Source organism: Hermetia illucens, chromosome 1 (genome assembly GCF_905115235.1).
Source record: "Hermetia illucens chromosome 1, iHerIll2.2.curated.20191125, whole genome shotgun sequence".
Taxonomy (NCBI): Eukaryota; Metazoa; Arthropoda; class Insecta; order Diptera; family Stratiomyidae; genus Hermetia; species Hermetia illucens.
This window is the reverse complement of record NC_051849.1, coordinates 33658312-33681903: the sequence shown is the minus strand read 5'-3', so window position 1 is coordinate 33681903 and position 23592 is coordinate 33658312. Positions and strand designations below refer to the sequence as shown.

General features: G+C 39.6%; 1 protein-coding gene across 4 annotated transcripts in view; it reads left to right on the top strand.

Moving 5' to 3' along the window:
* Positions 1 to 23592, top strand: part of LOC119646814 (septin-7) — a 277350-nt gene that overhangs the window by 54594 nt on the left and 199164 nt on the right. Inside the window, exons 1-2 of one of the 4 annotated variants that reach the window (XM_038047427.1) lie at positions 22253 to 22500; positions 22654 to 22655. The exons of 2 other annotated variants lie outside the window; for them this stretch is intronic. In XM_038047427.1, the coding sequence (XP_037903355.1) occupies positions 22383 to 22500; positions 22654 to 22655 (120 nt within the window). In that variant the 5' untranslated portion in view covers positions 22253 to 22382. Of the gene's footprint in view, positions 1 to 22252; positions 22501 to 22653; positions 22656 to 23592 lie in introns of those variants that run through there. One more of the 4 variants, XM_038047425.1, reaches the window with a different exon arrangement.

Below are 23592 nucleotides of genomic sequence, written 5' to 3'. Positions count from 1 at the left end.
TTCGCATGGAGGCGAAATCGTTCCTTTTAGTTTACTTTCTAACGTCTTCCAGCAGTTCCACTGGGTCTGGTCTTACGAACATTTTGTTTTTGCAGGATACTTTCCTTCTGGTTTCAAATTAAAACATGATTGAACTTTGAAGTGGTATCGTCATCTATATGTTCTCAATACAGAGCAAAATCAGAGAGTGCGATTTCAAATATGGTTGCTGGTTGTGTCCAATCTCATCCTCTCAACTTTTTTCCTCTATATGTCGCCTGTACGGTCCTTGTCGAAGAAGCTGATTACTCTAAATAGTGAAACCAGCGACAACATCGCTCCTAGGGAAAAAGTGACCTATGAACTGTTAATATTTGCGCGCTTATGATTTGTGTACTTTTGCCCAATATAATCTCTGCTGACTTTCACTTTTATCATGGGTCGCTAAGTAATCGTTCTATTTAGAGCCTGATTATTGAAATTGATCATGAGCGTTACGTTTTCTAGCAGGATTGTCGCCTGCTTGATATGATAGAGGCCTGGGTATGATTTGATTCTAACAGTAATTTTTGAAAGGACCTATATCCTTCTTAATTATCACTTTCAACAGACTATTTCTCACTTGGCGCTCATTTCCTTACGAAAAAATTACCATTTCAGGATTCATCATTCTTAAGGCTACATATCAGCAATTTTCCCAGGACGCTTGTTGTCCATATTACTATATGATAAAACCTTAATAGTATTTAAATTAAAACTTTGGTGCTTCAGTGCTCCGGAGATAACGTGTTTGCCAGTTATCATAGGCCTTCTGGAAGTCTGGAATACTATCGAAAATCCTTGGACGTCTTCTATAGAGTTGCATCGTTGTACTCTTTCAACTGAAGCAACAGAGAAAAAGTAGAGTCATGTCTAGGTTGTAGAGAGGACGAATCAACGTGAATTACACATTACCGAGCCAACCATTTCGCAGCCGACCAAGAACATCCGCGAAAAATCATCTAGCGTGGCCTTTCTTTGGAGGTAAAAACACCGTGTAAATGACACCACGATGATCAGAGAAAGATCAGAAGTATGGTTTTGCCTCGGACCTGCTTATCCGAGCCTTGTTCGGACAAAGATAGTTGATAGTGCGCCATTCTCAATTTTAGCGTTGCGTTTCCGAGTCGCACTAGAAACATTAGGCTGCGTCTGCCGTAACCACGTTAGATAGAAAATTTGGGTTTTTTCTAATGCATTTCAAAACTTGCATACCATTCGCATTTGTTTATTACTCAGGGGAAATTTCGTGCACACTTTCCGCATTGAACGGCGTCGTAGGAAAGGCTTAAGTCCTCACTAATCACACAAACTAATAACCGGCAATCAGTGTCCAGAAGTTGTTTGTTCCACTACATTTTTGACAATCCCTGATGCTGCGGATGGCTCCGCGATGGGACAACAACTTGTGGTGAAATGCGACTCATGGCTGCATTTCCGCTGGTCTACTTAAGCATGTCGAAGGTTCTAAACGACTCATCGCAGAAAACAATGTGCTCACTTTGCAGGGTTCACAGGAAACAGTGTGTTCACTCTGCGAAGACACGAAGATTGTGCCGTGGTAACTTTTTTTCGTGAAAGCTGCCTCCTCGGGTGGAATTCCTCTCCGTCACTTTGTCGCGCCCACACACAATCAGTCTTACTACTTATTGATTTCACTATATAGACGTATCTGATAATATCGCAATTTTGGATTTTGAACTCAGTCCCATAGGGACTGTAACTGTATCGAACAGTTGCAGGCAAGGTTCTTTGAATTTACTTCCAAACTCTATTGAGTTTCCTGGCAATACAGCAACATTTTTTTTATCATTGCTAGTATTACCAGTTGAGTTAGATCCCGATAGATGTTAAACGCTTTCCATGATGCTCAAATCAATCGCATCCTTGGGCTCTCAAATCTTGTTTAGGAGCGTCGAAAGTTCAGTTCAGCAAAATAATTCCGTATACTTGTATCCCTTAGAGTAGTTTCGTAGAAGCATGGACTTGATATTTTCTTATGCGAAAAATGGGCTATATTAACTACAAACTCAGAAATCACACCGAGCGTTTTATGGAAAATTCCTCAGTAAAAGAAGATATGAGCTATTCATAAAGGCACCTAAAATCTTCATATAACATGTGCCGTGCCCACCTAGTTGAGGGGGGGGCGCCGAGTTTGCAAGGGACTCTTCAGATGAGTGAGGCTCTTGGCACGAAATACCAGGGAAATCGGGCTGACCTCCTAGGTTTCTGGGGAATTCCTGTAGGATATATCTTTCATCATCATCAACGGCGCAGCAACCGGTATCCGGTCTAGGCCTGCCTTAATAGGGAACTCTAGACATCCCTGTTTTGCGCCCAGGTCCACCAATTCGATATCCCTAACAGCTATCTGGCGTCCTGATCTACGCCATCGCTCCATCTCAGGCAGGGTCTGCCTCGTCTTCTTTTTCTACCATAGATATTGACCTTATAGACTTTCCGGGTGGGATCATCCTCATCCATACGGATTAAGTGGCCCGCTCACCGTAACCTATTGAGCCGGATTTTATCCACAACCTGACGGTCTTGGTATCGCTCATAGATTTCGTCGTTATGTAGGCTACGGAATCGTCCATCCTCATGCAGGGGGCCAAAAATACTTCGGAGGATTCTTCTCTCAAACGCGGCCAAGGGTTGGCAATTCTTCTTGCTAAGAACCCAAGTCTCCGAGAAATACATGAGGACTGGCAAGATCATTGTCTTGTACAGTAAGGGCTTTGACCCTGTAGTGAGACGTTTCGATGTGTACCTTTGGCCGGTTATTTACAGTTGCCCGCTTTCATTGTAGTTGTAATTACATGCAAAGCATCGGCAGAGCCTCTCATGGGTTCAATGCGCGTAGTTGCGTTTCACAATTCGAGTGCATATCCTAGTACGAATGCTGGACCTGCACTCAGTATAAACCAGTACCGCTATGCTAGTCATGGGATGCTCTGATTGTGGTCTCAGAATTGGATTACGCCTACACGACAGGCATTATCGTTAATTGTCCAGGATCTTCATATTACATATGTAACTGTCTGTATATTTTTCTCTGTCGAAGGTAGGTATGCATTGGGGATATTTGTCGCTTTGATCGCGACTGCAGATACGGCCATAAACCTGCGTGTGTTTCTTTAAAGTCGCCACTCTTAGCACGCATCCCTTTAAAGGGTACACAAGAGGCACTCGTCATCTTGAAGGTTGCAAACTGGATTAAGCCAGTACAACAGCAAAAGTCAGTACGCCACGTAGCAAATCATAAATTTACCGCAGTGTCGTCCGCCCTGTCGCCCATAGTGAGTGTTGACTAGAAACCACAAAAAGTGCCACATGGAAACTTTGATAAGTCTTCCAACGGACGCCTACTTCTCCAGCTAACCCCTGCAAATAGCAGGGATGATTGGCTCGGGTACCTGTAGGCCTCGTTAGGATATTCTGCAGTGAAAAATTTATCTATTTTCTGCTTTTGAAAGATGCTGTCCAAATAGCGTAGACAGGGAACTGTGAACAGATTTCTGATGAATTCAATAGGGCTACGGTTCCTCCATTTCCACAACCTAACCGAATTTCATGGTGGACAGAATTATTTTTTCCATGACTTCAAAAGGAGTACATTTTCTTAGTCAGTAAAAATTAAAATATTTAATAAAAAAGAAAACATTCGCTCTTGGCCAAAAGATTAGGGAATGAAATTTTATGAATAAATTTAAAAAGATTGTTGCAATCTTCTCGTTCCTCTTTTCTCTTATCGAACTAAGGCCAGAAGCTATTAATATACTACGGGCGTGCGACTACTGAATAATAAATCAGTGATTCATATAAAGAGGTGTGACATGCTTGTTATTGACTATTTATCTTCGTAGAACATCTTAAATGCGTACTACGTTTTTTAATCTGACCTAAACAAACGCATGTAGAAGATATTCATGGCCTCTTCTATTTAGTGTACAGCAAGGTAGAGTTCTTTGACTTTGGATGAATCTGATTAACTTTGCCATTTTTATCTGCAGTTCATCCCCCGATTAGCCCAAATCTCATCGACTTAAGGGGGTGATCCCGTGTGTCGGATTTGTGGAGTCGAATTTTTTTTTGGCATCAATTGTATCTAGATATAGTGTAGAATATATGGGCGAAGTGATTTTTTGATATTCGAAGTCGTTCGGAAATTATAGTGTTAAACATGTAATAAGTCATATAATAATAATAATAATCGTTGGCGCAACAATCCATGTTGGATCAGGGCCTTGAAGTGTGTTAGAGCACCTCATTCAAGACCGTAACGATACACTAGGAGGCAATGTGGTCAGCATTGCGCTCGCCCGAGATTATTACCCCCGATTTGACTCAGGTACAGCTGAGCTGAGTCGAATGGTATCCGACGTCAAATCACGATACAAATTCCACTGCCACCAGTGAGATTTGAACCGCGACCTTCCGTACGACAGCCTTGCGCTCTAACCAAAATGATGATTTCTTTAACGGAGCCATTCTCAGAAACTACCCAATCGAAAAATCTGAAAAAAATTATGAAGCTGCCTCTATACGGTACCCAGGCCTCAAAATACTCTCCATATTGATATCGGTTCAAATTAAGTTAATAATAGTATATTACCGTATTTTTGGGAAAATTGAGTAAAATCCCCTTAAGTTTATGTCAGAGTTATAAAAGTTGGTAGTAGTATAAAATATAATATCAAGCATATTATCTCCAAGTTTGATCAAAATCATACTATTAGTAACAAAGTTACAGTAGCTCAAAGTTGCCTTACCGTGTAAATTTACAACCCGAAGTACTAAATCTGATATGCTAAATGCATATTCTTAACGGGCTACGTACAAATGGGATAGTTCTACACTCAAATATACTCACACAAGAAACAAACAAAACCTGAAGCGCAATTAAAAAAGCCTTAAAAAACACCAAAATTCACAAAAAAAGTTTAACAACGCACCAAAAAGTTAGCCTTTAATATTTTTTAATAATCCTAGTTTTCGGACTGTAGTTAAGTCTGCACGTTAAAACGTCGTTTATTTTTTTTGCCTTAAGATGATCGGAGCGCCCTCTAGCGTGGCAACAGAAAAACACCTTTTTTTGGAGATGGGTGTATAAATTGCTCTGTATTTCAATAACGAACTATGCGATCAGGCTGAAAAAATTACTATGCACGCTCAAGACATCTTTATCCAGTTCTTCACAAAAAATTTCTAAAAAAAAGCCAAAAGAAAACGGCCTTCACACGGGATGACTTCCTTAATCTTCGCTTCAGCCCCTGATTTGTACAAATCTCATCAGCTTAAGGGGGTCATCCCGTGTGAAGGCCGTTTTTTTTGCCTTTTTTTGAAAAATTATTTTGAAGGACTGGATAAAGATAGAGACGTGATTTTTTCACCATATGTTTGTTGATATCTCTAGTATATGTGATAAATTTTTCAGCTTGATTTCGTTGCTACTTTTCGGAATAGGTGTTAATTTATGCACCCATCTCCAAAAAAGGTGTTTTTCTGCTGCCACGCTGGAGGGCGCTGTGTTCATCTGAGGGGAAAAAACTAAACGGCATATTAATGTGGACAATATTCCACGGCCCGCAAACTAGGATAATTAGAAAATATTAAAAGGTAAATTTTTGGTGGGCGTTTAAACGTAATTTTTTGGATTTTGGTGTTTTTTTACGGCTTTTTTTATTAAAAAAAAAAAAAAAAAAAAACTACCCGTCCGATTGCAATTATCCTAGTTTGCGGACCGTAGAAAAATGTACTAAAGAAGCCGTAAAAATTTCAAAGAATTTGGTTGGATAGATTTTGAGCTATGGTGGCAGCCGATTTTCAAGATGCAGTTTCGAGAAAAACGCATTTGAAAATTTAAATGTGATTATCAACAGTAAAATTTTAACTCACCATCAATCTGCTGTACCTGGTCCATAGAGAGCACCCTCCGTTTCTTCAAAAAAAGTCTTGTAAGGCCGATTGCTGCTCGCTGGTTTCAATTGTGGCTCTTTTAGCGAGGTCAGTCGATCGTCGTTCGGACCGCCAAATTCGCGCTTCATTACGGCGGTCGCCATAAACCTGACATATGTGACCAACTTGACATCCCATTGTCACTAGGATTTTGAGAATGCCATTGAATCCTTCATTGAAAATAATTACAGCCAGAAAAGTGGCTATTTCTACGACCTTGGCCCCAGAATGAAGGTGTTTAGGACCGAAAGTTCAGATCAATGCATTTAACGACCCATTGTTATTCTGGGTCTTTGCTCTTAAACATCTGTTCAAGAGATCATCTCGTGAAAAATTTTCGTAGATTGGTTTGATGACTGTTTGAACTTCTTCAGTCAAAGCTGCCTTCTCGTGGTGAAAACTATCCAGTTCTCCTTTAGCTTCCGCTTTGCGCCATTTGCACCAACTGTCCTCGCCTGCTGGACAATTTTGATGCTGAGGATTTTCGTCCGTTTTCGTTCGTTTTCCACCAATGCCTTTGTGATTCTTCTTTGCATTTCTAAGCCGCGTTCTCATTCTTTTCTCGACATGTCCTACGCATTCCTTTTTTACTACTACGTATATTTTATTATTTGCAGAAATACAGGAGAAAACTCCAGCAAAATCCAATATACAATATACAAAACTTGACGCAATTGGAACATCCATGTTCATGCTTGCTAAAAGTTTCTTTGCTGATGTTGATGCGAAGTCCTTTTTCTTCTCTGATAACTATCGATTCCCATGAAATATTCGTTTTTTAGTGCGAGCATGACGTTGAACGTTAAAGCGATCTCCCCTCGAACGATCCATTTAAAAAAATCACTGAACACACAAACAGCACAATACTTACAACAAAATATAACTGAGTATAACTTGAACGTCTTTCAGTGCTCACTCTAGACTGGATTATCCTTTTTATTCCAAACAGCAAATAAGTTTAGACAATTGATTGGTTTTCCATCTTTTTATATTTATACCTGTGTTCGAATTTATAAGGCTCAGGTAAAAAAAGATTCGATGCTCTTTTTCATCGAGTACTCTAGCCGCGGCTGCAAACTCCTTACCTGTTTAACCCTGTAATTTCTTAAGGACTCGGAATATCGGAAAATCTCTTTGCCCACATATTCTCCACTATATATAGATACAATTCATGCAAAAAAAAATCGATTTCTCCAACCCAACACACGGGATGACCCCCTTAAACTTTTTTAAGCACCAATTTCGTACAAATCTCACCCACTTTATCTCTGACGTCAAATTTTGCCGGTACATTGAAAACCCCAGCGGGCTTGCTTATAGCTTAACTCAGGGGGTTTCAGGCTTCGAACGTGCTCGGTATAATAAAATTTCTTCTCTAAGAATTTTAAATTTCATTTCCCATTTCCCCAAGTTTAAAACACTAAATCTACTATTTTTTTTAAGAAAAAGTAACATTCAGCTCTGGCCAAGCTTTAGTCCAAAGTATGGGCGAAATTACGCTCAGTATATAAAAGAGCACTTAAAACCTGCGAGCCGCTGCTCCCAGGGCAGAAGTGAGGCAACGCCTGACGATGCTTTATGCTCTCTCAGAAACCGTAAAGCCGTCATCGCCTAACATTAAATCTATCTTCTTTCCCACCATCTCTAAGTTCAACCAATTCTCTTCTACCCAACCAAAAATTGCCAGCTGGCTATGCAACTGCATACTCTACTCTACTCTTAGCGATCTCTGTCAAAAATCCACAAAATGTAAGACTACGGAAAGCGCGCTTTCTTGGTCCTCGTAAAAGTTGTTGTTGGATGAAACAAAAACAAAAGGTAAAGAAAATTTAGATACTGCTGACAGTAGCTTTTTTGAGGGTACTTTTCTGATTCTAATTTGAACTAAATAGTTCTAGTTTGAATCAGTTAATTCTAAGGTAATTTATGAACCACGGTGTGATGGCCTAGTTGGCAGAGTGTCAGTCTCTGAATTTCGTTTGTCCGCATTTGAATCTTAGTTCGTCATGGATGTTTCTGTTCGTCTTTTTGTTGCCCTGCCGGCTTATCGCTTGCACCGCATTAAGTATGACGATAATGAAACTGAATTACGGTTTTATTGAAAATTGAAAAAGACAGCGGAGATACTCTATACTCCACCAAGTCCAAGTTAACCCTTAGCCTACTGCATACTTTGCTTCCATGCTTTTCGGTTCACTCGTCGTGTTATCCAGTTGCTGTTCGTGTTGATTGAATTCACCTAATGTGTTCGTAGTTTGCTGGCCGCTCTTCTTGCTTAATATTCTGTCTATGATCCAAGTGTTTGATTGGGCTTCCACTTTGGTCCGACGCGGAAGAGATAGTTTAACAAATGTAGATCAGGATAGGCATCCGAGAATAAATCTCGCAGATAATATCATATTATCTGTGCAATCTGTGACCTAATTAAAGGTGGCTGGAGAGAGTCGCTACGAAGACGGATTTCAATCCTGGCAGCCAATCATAACAAAATATTTTGGTTCCATTAAAAGCTGAATGTCGAAATTAAATCATTTCAAATCGGAAAGCAACAATAGATTTTTGAATCGATTGTGGTTGGAAGGAGTAAGTTCCGTTCTCCCCTATAGAGTTATTCAAAACAACTCCATTTGATGTATATCGTCCTAAACACCTCATTCCGTACTGCCAGATAGCACGTTCGCTTGTGCAACAATATTATTTTGCATATTTTCTGCGCTTTATTACTTGTTCCCCCATCAACTAAATATTTACCTGTAAAGTAATTAGTTCGCTCCACATCATCCTCTTAGTGGTTTTCACTTGAAAGCCATGCGTATTCGGTTCTGGTTATCAGGTTTTATCAGAAATTCCCACTCAGTTTGTCATGTGTCGACAATGTTTGGTATAAAATGTTGACAACGGCGCGACATCAATGCGGATTACGAAGATGTTTTTTTTTTACTTTCATTGTTGTTTCTCGTAATGACACCATTTCAGGTAAATGCATATTACACATTATTTGTGCCTTGTTTGCATGTGGGATAAAGTGAATTGGAAGATAAGATAAAGGGACAACGTTATTTCGTGGATTATCTTTGAAAGTGCACTTAACAAGATGATCCAATCTTTAATTGGTTTGTCTATGGCAGTTGGTAAATTTGAGCAAATATGTCGCTTGCGTTGATTTTGATGACAGATTTTTCCATTCTTAATTTTGGAGGGAATTACTAATGATTTGCACTTTTATACTCTCAAATTATTAAGTAACTCTCCTGCTTCCTCGATTTTCTATATAAAATCTGTTATTTTTTTGGACTGGTTCCCGAAATATCGGTCTTTGCAAGGTTAATAAATATATTACTAGTGAAAAGCAAAGGCAAGTCTTAATTATTTCAAATTACTTTTTTGGAAAAAAATATTTCTAGAACAAGCACAAGGTTTCTCCCATTTAAAGGCTGTCTCTCTTTGGTAGCAGATTCTCCTCCTGTTTTCAACTACTTTTGTTTCGGTTAAGAATAACTACTTTGAAATTAGTATTTAGAATTTGTCGAACCAGTGCCAGCTATAATCTCGTCTTATTGCCTCTAGACCACTTCTTCGCCTCGAATTTTTTGAACTGTTGTTCTGTACTGACTATGATGAGTGCAGCCCCCACGTACCCGAGAATGGTAATCAGACCCAAGCCTTCAAGGAACTACGGAGGTTATTTGGTGCCCTGGGTACCCTTAATGTACTAATTATGAAAGGCGCCTGATTCATTTAAGGATCACATTATCAGTCGTGTTTGTCAGGTACAGAAGATGATATGTGTATATTTTTTGCATGTCATTCGGTTGTAGGATAATCTGGCAAAACATATAAGTCACTGATCCGCATTACAATTTAACGATTTTTATATCACATCTAAAATTCTCTAGATTAAGCATCGCAATACAATTTGCAGAGAAATAGCCCAATTGTCCACGAATCCCTTTTTTACTAAGAGGTTTTTAAACACATCTGCCTCTAATTTGACAAAGGTCAGAATCAGGGCTTCGAGGAATATATATAAAATATATATAAAAAAATACTTTCATATGAAATTGGACGAGGACAATGCGATGTTGTTATTCCGTAATATAAAGTGATTTATTCAAAATACCCCAAAATCCTTCCCCTAGTCGAAAATTTGAGGTGCTAGAGTATTAGAGTCTAATTTCGACGGATCAATAAACCCTAAAACCATATAATCTTTGGAAAGCTCGGCCTATCTCTTACACGGAGGTGTCCAGGAAGTTCGACATCCTTTAAAAAACCATCGAACTTATAGGCAAGTTGGCAGATGTTTGTAGATGATTTGTAACCAGAGAACCTATCGCTGACTCTGGAAATGGAAAGCCTGTTTGCAAACATCTGTAGGAGAAACTATTCAGAACCCTGGCACTCCCCCTGGGGGAACCGAACCATGAACAAGCTACCTTTGAACAGCAGGTTAATTGCTGCATCGAGCCGAGAAAAATCTTTAAACCGATGACGTAGTTCCTAACACGGAAAAAAATAAATTGAGAGAGAGAGGTATTTCGTGTAAACGAGAACAAATTATCGGCAATGAGAAATCTAACCCATATGATTTCCAAATGGAAAGTCAAATTACAATTTATAGTCTGTACTCATGATGGAATGGGAGCAGTATCCTTCAGAAATGCAGAATAAGAACGGTTTGGACAAAGTACCTCTAAAACGAGTGGAGGGTAGAAGATTCCATGTGAATTATATAACATACCAGCTAATTCAATTAACCCGGGTCTAATGTGTGCTAAACGACAGACGTAGCACTTGAGGCACTGACACATCTCAAGGATCTCAGGATTTTTTTCAAGAACATCATTGTTTTCCTTATTGTATGCGAAATTGCGTCCTACTTATTCTGTATTCGCACAATCAACTGCTGCCTATTTTTGTGTCTGGGCTCCGTAAAGAGATTCTTCGTCAATCTGGACCACATTTTTTCGATGGGAATCCATAAATTGGTAGACATTACTGGCACAATCGATTCCCGCTTTTGAATGAGACAAAGGCTGGAGAAAAAGAAGAAGAGTGAGCCATTGTGTAAACACTCTAAGTATATTTTCTCCTATAGGATTCTCCATTAACAAGCGCTTCTAGGTAGGAAGGTTGTACGCCGTTTTGGTGCCACCAACTCCGTAAGACCGTGACTGCTTTTATGAGAGCAGGGAGGCAGAGCCAAGTCGACTCAGACCATGATGGAAAGCAGCTCTCCCACTCTGTAACTAGAAATCTCTCTGAGTTCCCCAAAGAATGGTTTGCCCAGTGTGCGTAGCCTGACTCCAGCTAGAGCTAACCAATCGCAAACTGCCTGAGGATTTCTACCTCTTCTTCGCAGCTCCGGCAATGCGAATTGCATCCCCTGCAGGCCGCCGTAATTAGTATGCATTTGCATTCCGGTTGTGTGAAACGCTTTCACTTTTGCATTTCTGACTCCAAATCGCACTTTATAGTCTACCTTTTCTAGTGCCTCCAGGTACTCTCCATTTATATGGAGCAGAAAAGATTGGCTGTTTGCCTGGGGTTCCTCCTCATTGATAATTACTCAGTTGTCCATGGAAATCCTTGGGTTTTGAAGGCACAGGGATTAGACGAGCTTGTCCTTATCTATGCGAATCTTGGGCAACCAGATATAAACTATCGGTCTCCTGGGAATCTCGTCGTAGGGGATAACATTGAGCTTTACGCCCTCTCAGACGTCGCTGATCTTAGCGACGCACGAACCGAGAAAGTCCCTGGAGTTTTGGTACTCGCAAGCTATAACGCCGAACCCACAAAACACCCGAGAGGAATCGAAGCAGGAGATTGATCCCGTGTATTCGCCTTTGACGTCCAGGAAATGCTCAATGACCATCTCCCGAAAGCCTGGCCTCAACGCTGGCCTACAACTCCGGTGCCAGTTTGCCGCTTGCAGATTTGCCATCCGCCAGTGCCACACGTAACTGGCTCCTGGCCACGTCGCTGACGGATCTCGCAGTTCGCAGTCCGAACTCTTGCCCACTCTGCTCCGTTTGTGTTTTTGTTCCACCTTGTCTTTTGATCGATTGCGTTTGAGGGGGGTGGGCTTCGCTTTCTACTCCTCTCATGCCAGAGCCCGTTGCTTTCTATGTGCTGCTCGCGTATAACAGCGCATAGGGAACATTGTTGCAGAACAACCTCAACTTGCTGTTGGTGTTGAAGTATCCACATTTTCAAATTTTGTTCAAAAGGGTAAAGGCGAGTAAAGCTCGGTTCTCCGACGACAGAAACAATACTTCCACAGACAACAGACAAATTGATCGGCACTCGCGATGTTCTATTTGTCTAAGGTTCATAACTCGGTGAAAGAGCGAAGAGTTGTCATCAGCATAGCCGAGGTGTTTGGGGAAAGATGTTATGGTCCACTGAGCTCTTCTACATCCTCTCGAAGAGACATCACGTTAACACTGTCCCTAAATCTATGAAACGAGGATCTGAACTCCTGACCAACAGTGGAAACTAGCCTGCGTTCCAGAGTCAAGGCCAACAACCTTGCTCCGCATGAGTACATTGATGACCAAGATGTTTTTCCTTCTATTTGGAGGAATAGTCAGCATCCGCATGTTACGATGACTAGCCATTTCATCTACAAGAGGTGGAACTTGACCAGATGCTATACAATTGAGAACAATGGGGAAATGTTTTCTCCACCTCTTAATCTGCTCGTCGTCGCAGATGAGGTGCATAGCGTTAACGTCGTCCACAGGTTCATTGAAAGGCTTGCGGTCATGTAACTTCTTTTGTGATGCGGTATACGATAGCTAAATCGTAGTTAATTGTGGCAGCTTCTGCTTACCTTTTGTCACGCCTCACGCTTCACCTCCCAAGATTACACGGTACCGACGCCCAAGCGCATCACGTTCGCCCCCAGTCGTAAAGGCAAAAGGAGCTTTATATGCCCTACGGTCCTCAATCTGCCTTCCCGTCCTGACAGTCAACCAGGTCTTATGGCGCCTCTTCGGGACGTTGCCAGTAACCTCGTTTGCATGAAAGAGAAGAATATTTTGATAGCTGTCAAGGGCTTATCTTCTTCTTCTTCTTCTTTTTCTTCAGCCTTTGTCCCGTTCACAAGCGGGGTCGGCTCGTCGTGATCGGCTTCGCCATTTGGCTCTATCGAATGCCTGATCTGGGTGCAATCTCGAGGCTTTCAAATCCCCATCCAGCTTATCAATATAGTTATTGAAGATGTCTGCCGTCAGCAAGTTTTCACACTGTTGAACGACAGCCTGTTAAGTGCCCACAATCGGAGTACCCTACTACATCCCCTAAATCTACTGCTGAGCGCGGTGTGGTTGATCTGATTAGAGATACGTTGTCAGTCAGTGGACACTCAACTGACTTTGTGGTATCAATGACGAGGCGATCAGGCTTGTAGGAAGCTGCAAACCTCTTAATATCATCGTTAGGGTTTCCAGGACCCCTTCCCCCAACACATCTTGGCATTAAGTGTAATTTTAATGAAGCTGAATCATAGTTTCATTGAGACTCTATGGATGCCCTATGCGCCACAGGAGTAAAAAGGAGTTATACAACTATAAAAATGAGAAAAGTCATTGGAAATTTATTTTGAGCACAAAAAATACAATCTGACACTTTGAATAATGACACAACGTTAAAAATAGCCAACAATGAAGCTAACCCATTAGCATCATCCATGTTTCTAGCAATCATCCCAGCGTCACCTCATTAACCACAAATAAATGTTTTATAGACATTTGGATATTAGTAACACTAACACTCCATCATCCGATGTTAATTAGTCACCTACTGTATTAATCAACAGTTCTACGAGCAAATCAGGGCTAATGAGGAACACATGATTGAAATCCGTTGTTTTTTGTTGGAACTTCCAAAGTGAAGTATGTTCCAGATAAGTAACTGCTGCCCTGACGCGATTAAGTTGACGTACAAATGGCAATTCTCATGCCAATTGATTTTTCGGATTTAGATTAATGACTAAATGAGAATCTGAATGGAGAAGCTGCAAGGGGGTTGGCTTTTTTTTCTTACCGATAAGTGTATATTTGGAGATGATGCAAAAACAGGAAAAGATGAAACCATGAAAGGTTCATTCATAACATCTTCCTCCAAAGCTTCATCAAAGTGAACCAAGTTTTTGTTGTCAAGGCAAAAAGGAAATTTCTCCTGGTGGGAAAAGTTTTTCGGCCTCCCTCTCTGGGTCGGAGGAATTCATACTTCATTTACTTTATGCGGTTACATTTCTTCTAAATTATTCATGTGCTTTTCATGAGGTTATTGCTCGATAAGTTAGAAGTCCTCAATGTTGCTTTCATGACAGCCAAAGTTTTCTAGTGCCTTGTCTTACACGTTTTTGAAAAGTATTTGAAACTCCTCTTAACATGGTTCAACCTCTCGACGATATGCTGGAATTTATCATCCTTTAGTACGAAATCGAGGCCAGGTTGTGATTTTTTTAGACGCTTCTGGTGCTATGAACTCGCAAAAAGAGAAAATTGAGATGAAAAACTTGTGAAAGTCGGAAAAAGTTTCAATGGAAGTTCTTTGATTTAACAAATAAGAACCAATCTATTCCCGGAAATTCGTGGTATGCTACGTTCACCTTGTCAAATTTTTTCAAGACATCATTCCAGTGTTTGAGCCAGTTCTGCAATTTATTTGGCATGATTAAGTTGAATTTTCCGGGAAGACTTGTGTACAGTTCACATTATTAATATTCAATCTACAATCTTTTATCCAACAGTGAATAATATCCCTTAAATCCCTTGGTGAAGCTTTCTTAGATTAGTCTTGGGTGTCAGACAAACCTCGCAAAGACCCCCACCAAATAAATCCGAATATGTGACTAGAAAAATTGGAAAGTGTCAAATGTCATAAAAATATAAAATAACCATTTGACCTACTCAACTTTTACAGCTAGACTCCTTCCCTCGAACCAAATATGGCAGATAGCATCAAGCAATATTTAATATTTTATGCATGTTTACTAATAAAAAGTATAACAGCGTCTGTTCTCCCGTTCAAGGAGAAAAACACGATGACGGCATTTTTTAAATTTCCATACAATACATGCATCCGGGCTGTATCTCTTACAAAAAAGATAAAACAAACTTTATGTTTTCGATATAACAAATGCAGTCGATCATAATCTTTGATAGCTTTTGTAGATGCTTTTGCAAGATGGATGAATGAGAAGCAGACATTGCGTACGTGCCTTGAATTTCCAAATTTCGGTTCTCGATGTATCTTTTCTCGACTCTTTGTTGATGTGAATATATAAAATATCTACTACATAACGTAAAGAAAGGTGCATGTTAAAAGGCTGTGTCAAATATACGAGGGCTGCTACCGCACTTTCAGCCCTTTTGTGTCCTGTGATAAACATCAGCACGTAAGGGTTTAACTCATTACTAACGTAGATATTTGTAGATCACTTGGACCATTTTCACTCTTCCCGCCAATCTTTAATCAAAAAACTAAATGAATCAGAATAAAACCCTCGATTTACTTCAAAGAATCAACGTTGAAATCAGGGAATTACACTTGTCGATTCGCATCTAGTCAGCAAGCATATACTTAGTAACACAGCAGCATAGACCAGAGTATCTTTAATGCCGCAAAGAATATGAACAGATGCACAGACAAAACAAAAACCAGATTGTGCCTGCGATGATAGAGTTTTACTATATCGTATTTCAATTCTACGTGATGTTTGCTACTTGATAACTCCGAGAAAAAATGTCCCCTGCTTCTTGCCTCTTGCCTATAAAGCGTCCTCGTATGTATCTAAAAGTACACGGTGGAATGGGTTTTGTGAGATTAGCAATTGCAATCAGTGCACCCCACGGGAATGCTGGTACTGACAATATGTGTTAATTGATTTACGAAGTGTGAATTGATAATTGTTATGAAATTTTAGTGGCCAAGCCTGTTTGCTAGTTAGATTTGCGTCATTTACTTTTGCTTAGTGATTCATTCTATGGATACATGAGGGATACAAATCAGTTAATTAACTATTGTTGAGGCAGTTTTTTCGCTTTTGTTTCGAGTCTCAATCGAACGATACGTCTACGGATGGTTTCTATAAATTGAGATCCTAATTTATTTAGAAATACTAATACTAACTGACGGTTTCGTCCAGGGCAGAAGCAACTAATCAGACGCTGGCCCACCTCTGCCCTGGGAACAGCGTGACCAAGAGTAGCGACAGGTGGCAATCGCTCCATTCATATATAATCGCAAACACAACATGAGTGTGAATTATATTGAAGTGAAATCCATCCCAAGTTCAAACCTAAACCAGGCCGAAGTGAATTTTTTTGCTGAGGATGCTGGAAGTGTTGAGTCTGCATCCACTTGATGACGGATCGGACCACTTGGGAAGCAACTTACTTCCTCTCCTTATTACTCTTCTTTAATTAAACACCCCAGTTTATTAAAAATGTTGATTGAGGATGTCCTCGAGGCAGAGGTCAAAGTTGTCCGAAAATACCCTTTTGATAGGTCTGATGTCTACCTAAAAGTTAAAAGTACCCTTCGTAAAACGGGTTGAACTAGGACTCCCATTTCAACAGAAGTTTGCTTCTAAGTAGTCCCATACCCAAATTCCTCCTGCCGGATGAACTCCGGTAGTAGCGTGCGGTATGTTTTTTGCAGTGTGTTCCAGAACTTGATTGAATAACCTAAGAGCAAGTTCATGTCTTTGCTTCAGCCCCGATTCAGTTCGCAAGTAGTAATTTACCTTCAATTTTTGACCTATCATGATGATCTGCCATACGGCGGTCCTATCTCCTATTATAATCATCAATAGGGTCGTCAATCTTTCCCAATTCTATTAGGTCGTCCGTTAATATCTGAACTATCCACCGATGTTTCATTTCCAACCGTAATCCTAACGCATTGGAAAGAGCAGTGGACCAATTCTTTGAACGCTTGAATGAAAGTGACGATCGCTTTCTATTTGCTACTTGTCACACTTTGACACCTGTATATCAAAAAAATTTGAGCAGTATCGTGACTGCACTCATGGTCAGAATGCTGGAAAACAGGCCGGGATGGACGGGCTACTTGATGCGAAGGCGCGAGGTAGACCATATTCGGAACGTTTATAAGAGCAAAGTATACGGTAAGAGCTGACAAAGTAGGCAGCTCTCCCTTCGATAAAATCATTTCATATTCTTGTTGCTGACAGTAATGGATTATCCCGACGTTGCTCGAGGGGTCTTTTCATTGTGGTAGGCCCAGATCGGACACCTATTGTCGGGTCATTGATTATGATGACAATGAAAAAGGTTTGGGAATTATCAGGTGAGGTTCATCATCATCAACGGCGTAACAACCAGTATCCGTTCTAGGCCTGCCTTAATACGGACCCCAAAGACAGCAAAGAAAGACACATCTTTAGAGAAACTTATCGCAAATCTGATTGGATGTTCATGGTGAATTAACTAAAGACACAAAAGACTTTTCTATATCTAATGTACATATATGGTTGCCCTTCGCCCCGTGGCCATCGTTTGGGTTATCTGAAATACGCTTCAGTTCTCCCCACGACTTCCCGAGACGCTCGCACTCTTCCTCTTCTGTACCATGCCAAGCGCTATGACCTATCCACTGCCACTTTCGTCGTCCTATGACATCGCGTACGAGTGCCAAGCAGCCTAGCATACTCCGGTGGTACGACGCAGTGCACATACCACCGTGGATTTTATCTTTATGTTAAGCCTGCTGCTCGTGCTGCGGAAGTAACTCCAAACATCATGTGTTTTTTTTTGTATTCAATCAGAATCCCAACTGACCTATATGTAGAGGTAGGCTCATCAGAACAGGCTGAGTTACTTGACTTTATGTGTTTGAGATAAATTTAGCGCCAGTGAATTTTTGCTACTGAGGCGTAATTAGCGTGAGTGGTGTATGGGCAGGTTTGATCGCTTCCGATATAGGCAAGACACATTATAGTTGGATCGAGTTTTGCAACGTATGTGTCATTTTCTTGGCTTTGCCAATGATGTGCCCTACTTTCTGACAGTTCTTCAACTTCACTTAGTCATAATGCGTAGTTCATTATTTTTTAATTATAATTTTTCGCAAAGATGTTCATCTTGGCACTCCCGGGTTGTTCCAAAAGTAGCGATGAGCATCTCTGATTAAGATTTCATTAAGTGTTTTTTCGTATTTCAACAATATATTTAGCTTTTCGCTCCTGATGTTTTCACGATCCATTATCCTATGAAAAATTAAAAGGGATTTCGTTAGAGATACTAAGGTGCTTGTCGAAAGCCACATGGTTAGTCCCTATAAATTATAATACATATAAGCAGCTATACTAGAAAGTTTAGTGGAAATGCTGTTATATAGCCACACACTCACAAACTCCCTCGTTTGGGGCATAGCACCTAAGCATTCAAAAATAGGGACTAACCGTTTCAGAGACTACTCATCAGACGCTGCCTCACCTCTGCCCTGGGAGCAGCGTGACAGAAAGTGGCAGTTGGAGAAATCCCAAACAATAATCTACCTTCAACCTAGCTTAGGCTCAAATTATTGTCATGCGTGCGATTGTATAAAGGAGCGTTTCCCACCTGTTGCCACTTTCGGTCACGCTACTCCCAGGACAGAGGTGAAGCAGCGCCTGATGAGTTGCCTCTGTCCTGCACGAAATCGTTATTTTTTTTCAAATTCCCGTCTTTCTAAATCAAATTCTTGATTTTCCAAATCAAATTAACGATTTTTCATATAAAGTTAACATTTTTCCAAATTAAATTTACAACAAGAAATCATTTCATAATCTAAACAAGTCGGGAAACCGACGCTTCAGGCATAAAAGGTTTGGTGTATCTCTATGTGAGAAGCTTAACGCAGTTCTCCATTGGTTGACATCATTGATCCGAGATATTTAAATTGCTCAGTGCTGCCAGCTTCAATAATCTGCCCAGAACTGATCGATTTAAATATCTCGGGTCAATGCTATTAGCCAATGGAGAACTGCGATTTGAAATTGCTTCACGCATTAATGCGACTTGGATGAAGTGTCATTCCTCAACTAGTGTTCTTTGTGATCGACGTATCAGCGAACGTCTCAAATCTAAAATTTACCGCAATATCGTCCGACTGCCACTCTCTATAGTTTTAAGTGTTGGCCGACTATAAAAGACAACGAAAGACGTCTTGCGGTAATGGAGACGAAGATGTTGCATTGCACTGTTGGCGTGACACGTTTTGATCACGTCCGAAATGAGGATGGGGGGATGCGTCGTTCGTTGAAAATTCCATTGCCCTCTAGTTTTTAGAAAACGATTTAAATAAATCATTTGATGGAAAGCCCTGTATTGATAATAGTTAACATCATACGCTTCACACTGTGATTTTAATATTATTACCAAATGCCAAGAATTTAACCTACAACAGATATTAACAAGTCGGGAGAAGCTGGACGCTTCAGGTACGAAAGGTTTTATGTATTTCTTAGTACGTAGCATGTAATATATGCATATATTATGTGAGAATATCCACTTTCGGATGATATTGACATGCATAGTCTTCAATTTGCAAGCAAGCGACAACTTTGACGTATTATAACTTTGTTAGTAATAGTGCTATTTCCACCAAACTTGGTCAGATCATGCTCTATGTTGTACCCTATATCATAATTTCATAGTGATAGCATGAACTTAAGGGGGGTTTTGCAGCCAATTACTAAAAATTATAGTAATATACTATTATTAACTTTATTTGTACAGATATCAGTATGGAAGCTATTTCGGAGCCCAGGCACCATATAGTGGCAGTCTCCTGATTTTTTTCAGATTTTTCGGTTTGGTAAAATTGATAGACCAGTAGCTTACTCCAAACTACAATGTTATTTTATTATGTATATATATATTTCGGGAGCAACTTACTCCCTTCATCAGTACAAAGCTACTCTACTCTAGTTGAGTAGACAATATCTAACCTCTTCGGTTTGGTAGTTTCGAGAATGGCTCCCTTAAAGAAATGATCACTTCAATCCCCCGCACTCCCCATCTTTCCAATAAATGTCAAAACTAAGACAGGCTTCGTACTAACCGGGACCTTTAATTTGATACTCCACATGAGCATATTTGATGAAAAAAAATGTACACCCTCCTTTTACATGTATGGGGACCCCCCCTTAAATTCGACGTAAAAAGATAAAACCCACTGTATGCGTGAGCGTTCACAGTTCTTTTGTGTTTACACAAAACCTTAAAAAGGGCTGGGGAGAAGTAGATTCGTCATGAATGGAAATTTAATATTTCATTCGAATGTCAATTATTCTCGTTAATTATGACGTCAGCATCTTATTTGTATGGCTTAGGATGCTGTCAATTCGCACGAAATCGATAAGTTTAAACTGCTATAACTTTGACACTAGGCTTAGGTTTCACAAAAATGTTTTACACAAAGCCGTAAAAAGGGCTGAAGAGAAGTAGATTCTTCATAAATGCGACTTTAATATTTCACGCGAATGTCAATTATTCTAGTTAATTATGACGACAGGATCTTATTTGTATGGCTTTGGAAGCAGTTAATTCGCGCGAAATTGCTAAGTTTGAACTGCTATAACTTTAGCGTTAATGGTCAGATTTCCATGAAATTTGGCACATGTATACGAAATATTGTCCTCTATGCTGATACACAATTTGGAAGTCCTAGGGTGAATTTAAGGGGGGCTTTTCAGTAAATTTCTAAAAGTTGGTAATATACTATTATTAGTAGATATTGAAATGGGAGATATTTTGAAGCCTAAATTTCATCTAGGTTGGGTAGTTTCCGGAAATGAGTGCTGTCTCACTTTAAGTGCATACATTTTGACTCCTCATTCGCGCACTTTACAATTCACAACAACACTAATGTCAGTTGCGGAAAGTACTAATCGAGATCTTTCATTCGATACCCTATACGACTATATCCGGTGAAAAAAAATTGTTGAATCCCCCCTTTGCATGTATGGGGAGCCACCACCTAAACTTATACCACTCGATGTATGCGTGGGATTTTATAGTTCCCATCTGTTCACCAAATTTCGTTCGGATCGGTTCAGCCGTTTTGGAGAAAAATGCCTATGACAGACAGACAGACAGTGAATCGATTTCAATAAGGTTTTGTTTTACACAAAACTTTAAAAAACTATGTATGAAAGGGGACTGACTATATTTCTACTTTTCACGCATAGTTTTTCTTTTAGGTTACTTAATAATTTGATCTTTGAAATTGGACTTGGAAAAATGTTCATTTTATTTGGAAATTTGTTAATTTGATTCGGGAAATTGTTAATTTCATCTGAAATGTCGCCAATTTGACGTGTATATATGCTATATATATACTGATTATCACATTTTACACTGATTGCAAGATTTTGCAGAAAAAAGTTCTGAAAGATGTGCAACTGAATTTTCGCTTTTTTAGGAAAAAGTTGTCTCTGAGACGGTTTCTTCTCTTTCCTTCTACCTACCACTGATTCTATACGATGGTGATACAATTTGAGTAGGTTAAGAAGGCTCTCTTTTCAATCCTCCACATTTAGTGTTATACTACTTTTATATTTCTTCTATTCTTATTCCCATTAACTTATTCTACATTGGTATCTATATCCAATCTGTTTCTCCAGCTCAGAATGTTTCCATTGTTAATTATTAATACGAAATGTGTACCATCAAAATCAAATGCCTCCAGTTAATATAAAAGTCATAAGTCACACAGAACCATTCTCGTTTAGCTTTCAAAATAACAGATCACGCAAGGTCACATTGAAATTAAGCAATAATTATGATCATCTAATGCCCACACTATCATTCCATGCTTATGTACTTCAATCCTCCCAACGACTTTCCCATGACTCCCGCACGAAATAAAAGCCTACACAGTTCTTTGAAGTAAATTGTTCAGTACTGAGCCGGCTTCCTCCTCATAATCAAAAGAATAAACGAAAAAACTGAAACTCCCGAGCAATCTTGATCTTGTGATCTTTTTAAAATGCTCCGCGGCACATCTCAACTTCTGCACTTTCAATTAACTCCGAGAAATGATAGGGAAAATCTGTTACTAAATCATATCCTAAGCAATAATAATACTATAATATCTTACGCTAGCGCAGAGTGAAAGATTTCTCCTGGAACGTGAATCTATGTAATCTGGTGTGTAAATCTTGAGCTTAGACTAAGAACGATTGTTGTGATCTTCATAAAACGAAGATAATTCTGCAGAGAATCTGTTAACTGTGAATAGCGTTGAGAAGATTTAATTTGCATAATTTGCTAGACATAACAAGCTGTTTTTTGCTCTAGTGGTGAACTGAGACGCGGTTAGAAGTGTGCAACTAATTTGGTTTGAATAAAAAGGAGAAAAAGATAGAACCTAGAACCATGAGTGTAAAAGCAGAGAATAAGGTCTCGTTTATGCTTGAGCCGAAGAAGGAAGTGAAGCTGAATAATGGTAGTAACGGCAGCGCCAACAGTAACGACGACAACAATAACAACTCTCGTAAGTAGTTTGCTTTGTGTTCTTATTGATTCCTCTTCCATGCAGGGTATTGGAGATGTTTGGTTGCAAAAAGGGTTTGGTTCGTAAAACTGGTTGGGGAAAAAGTTTGGGACCTTTTTTGCTTCATCACTTTGAAATATCTCACCGTTAAAGCTGTGTTTGGCAGTTAACAGATCAGGTAATCGGTGATGATTAATTTTATTGGGACAGGTGCGATGTATCAAAATCTATTTGAACGCAAAAGTGAATGAAATGTTTTAGAAAATTTGATATATTTTACAATTTTAATTCGATGATCCAAATGTTTCCAAATTTTTGAAGCGCGATATCAATACCAAGATTGGCAGGAAGGAAGATGGCTTTGCTTTTGTTAGTGTTTTGAAAGGCATCATCCATCATGAGCTACTACCGACTGATCAAACGATTGATTCGACGCCATTGAGGAAAGAAATCAGAATTAATGAACCGGAAAATGGACAGGTTGCAAAAGGGTAAAAGATAGTCAAACAAAAATGACAAAAATTTGATTAAATAAAATTGATTTTCCCTATGAAGAAAAAAATCTGGCTTTTTATTAAAAAAGACTATACACTTTTTCCCTAACCTCATTTCCTTAAGATGGGCATTTCCGTCTTACCAAACTTATTCACTCAAAATAAAACTTGTTCATAAGGCGGGTGCATGGAAACTCCTTGGTTTGTATGACTGTGAACCAGTTAAACCATCCTTGCTTGTCTCTTATTCTAAATGAAATTTCAGGATTTTACGTGACACGATCGAGAATCGGTTTTTAATATACCATTTTTTTAGCGACACAGCCAAAAAGACGAACTCAACTATTCATGATCACCTAGATTTGAGCCCAGAAAAATGAGATTCATAAGTTGACACTCAATGAATTCAACCATTGTCCCGTGATATGCTGTAAGGCAAAGGAGGTTGCATAGAATCTTTGCTGGGGAATTTGGAGGCTATATGCTTATATGTATTATACAGGGTGTCCCGTTTATGATGGTACAAATTTTAATTGTATGCAGTACCGTCTGTTTGAGGAAAATTGATCCTTGGAATGGCCACTCTAGTTATGTTCAC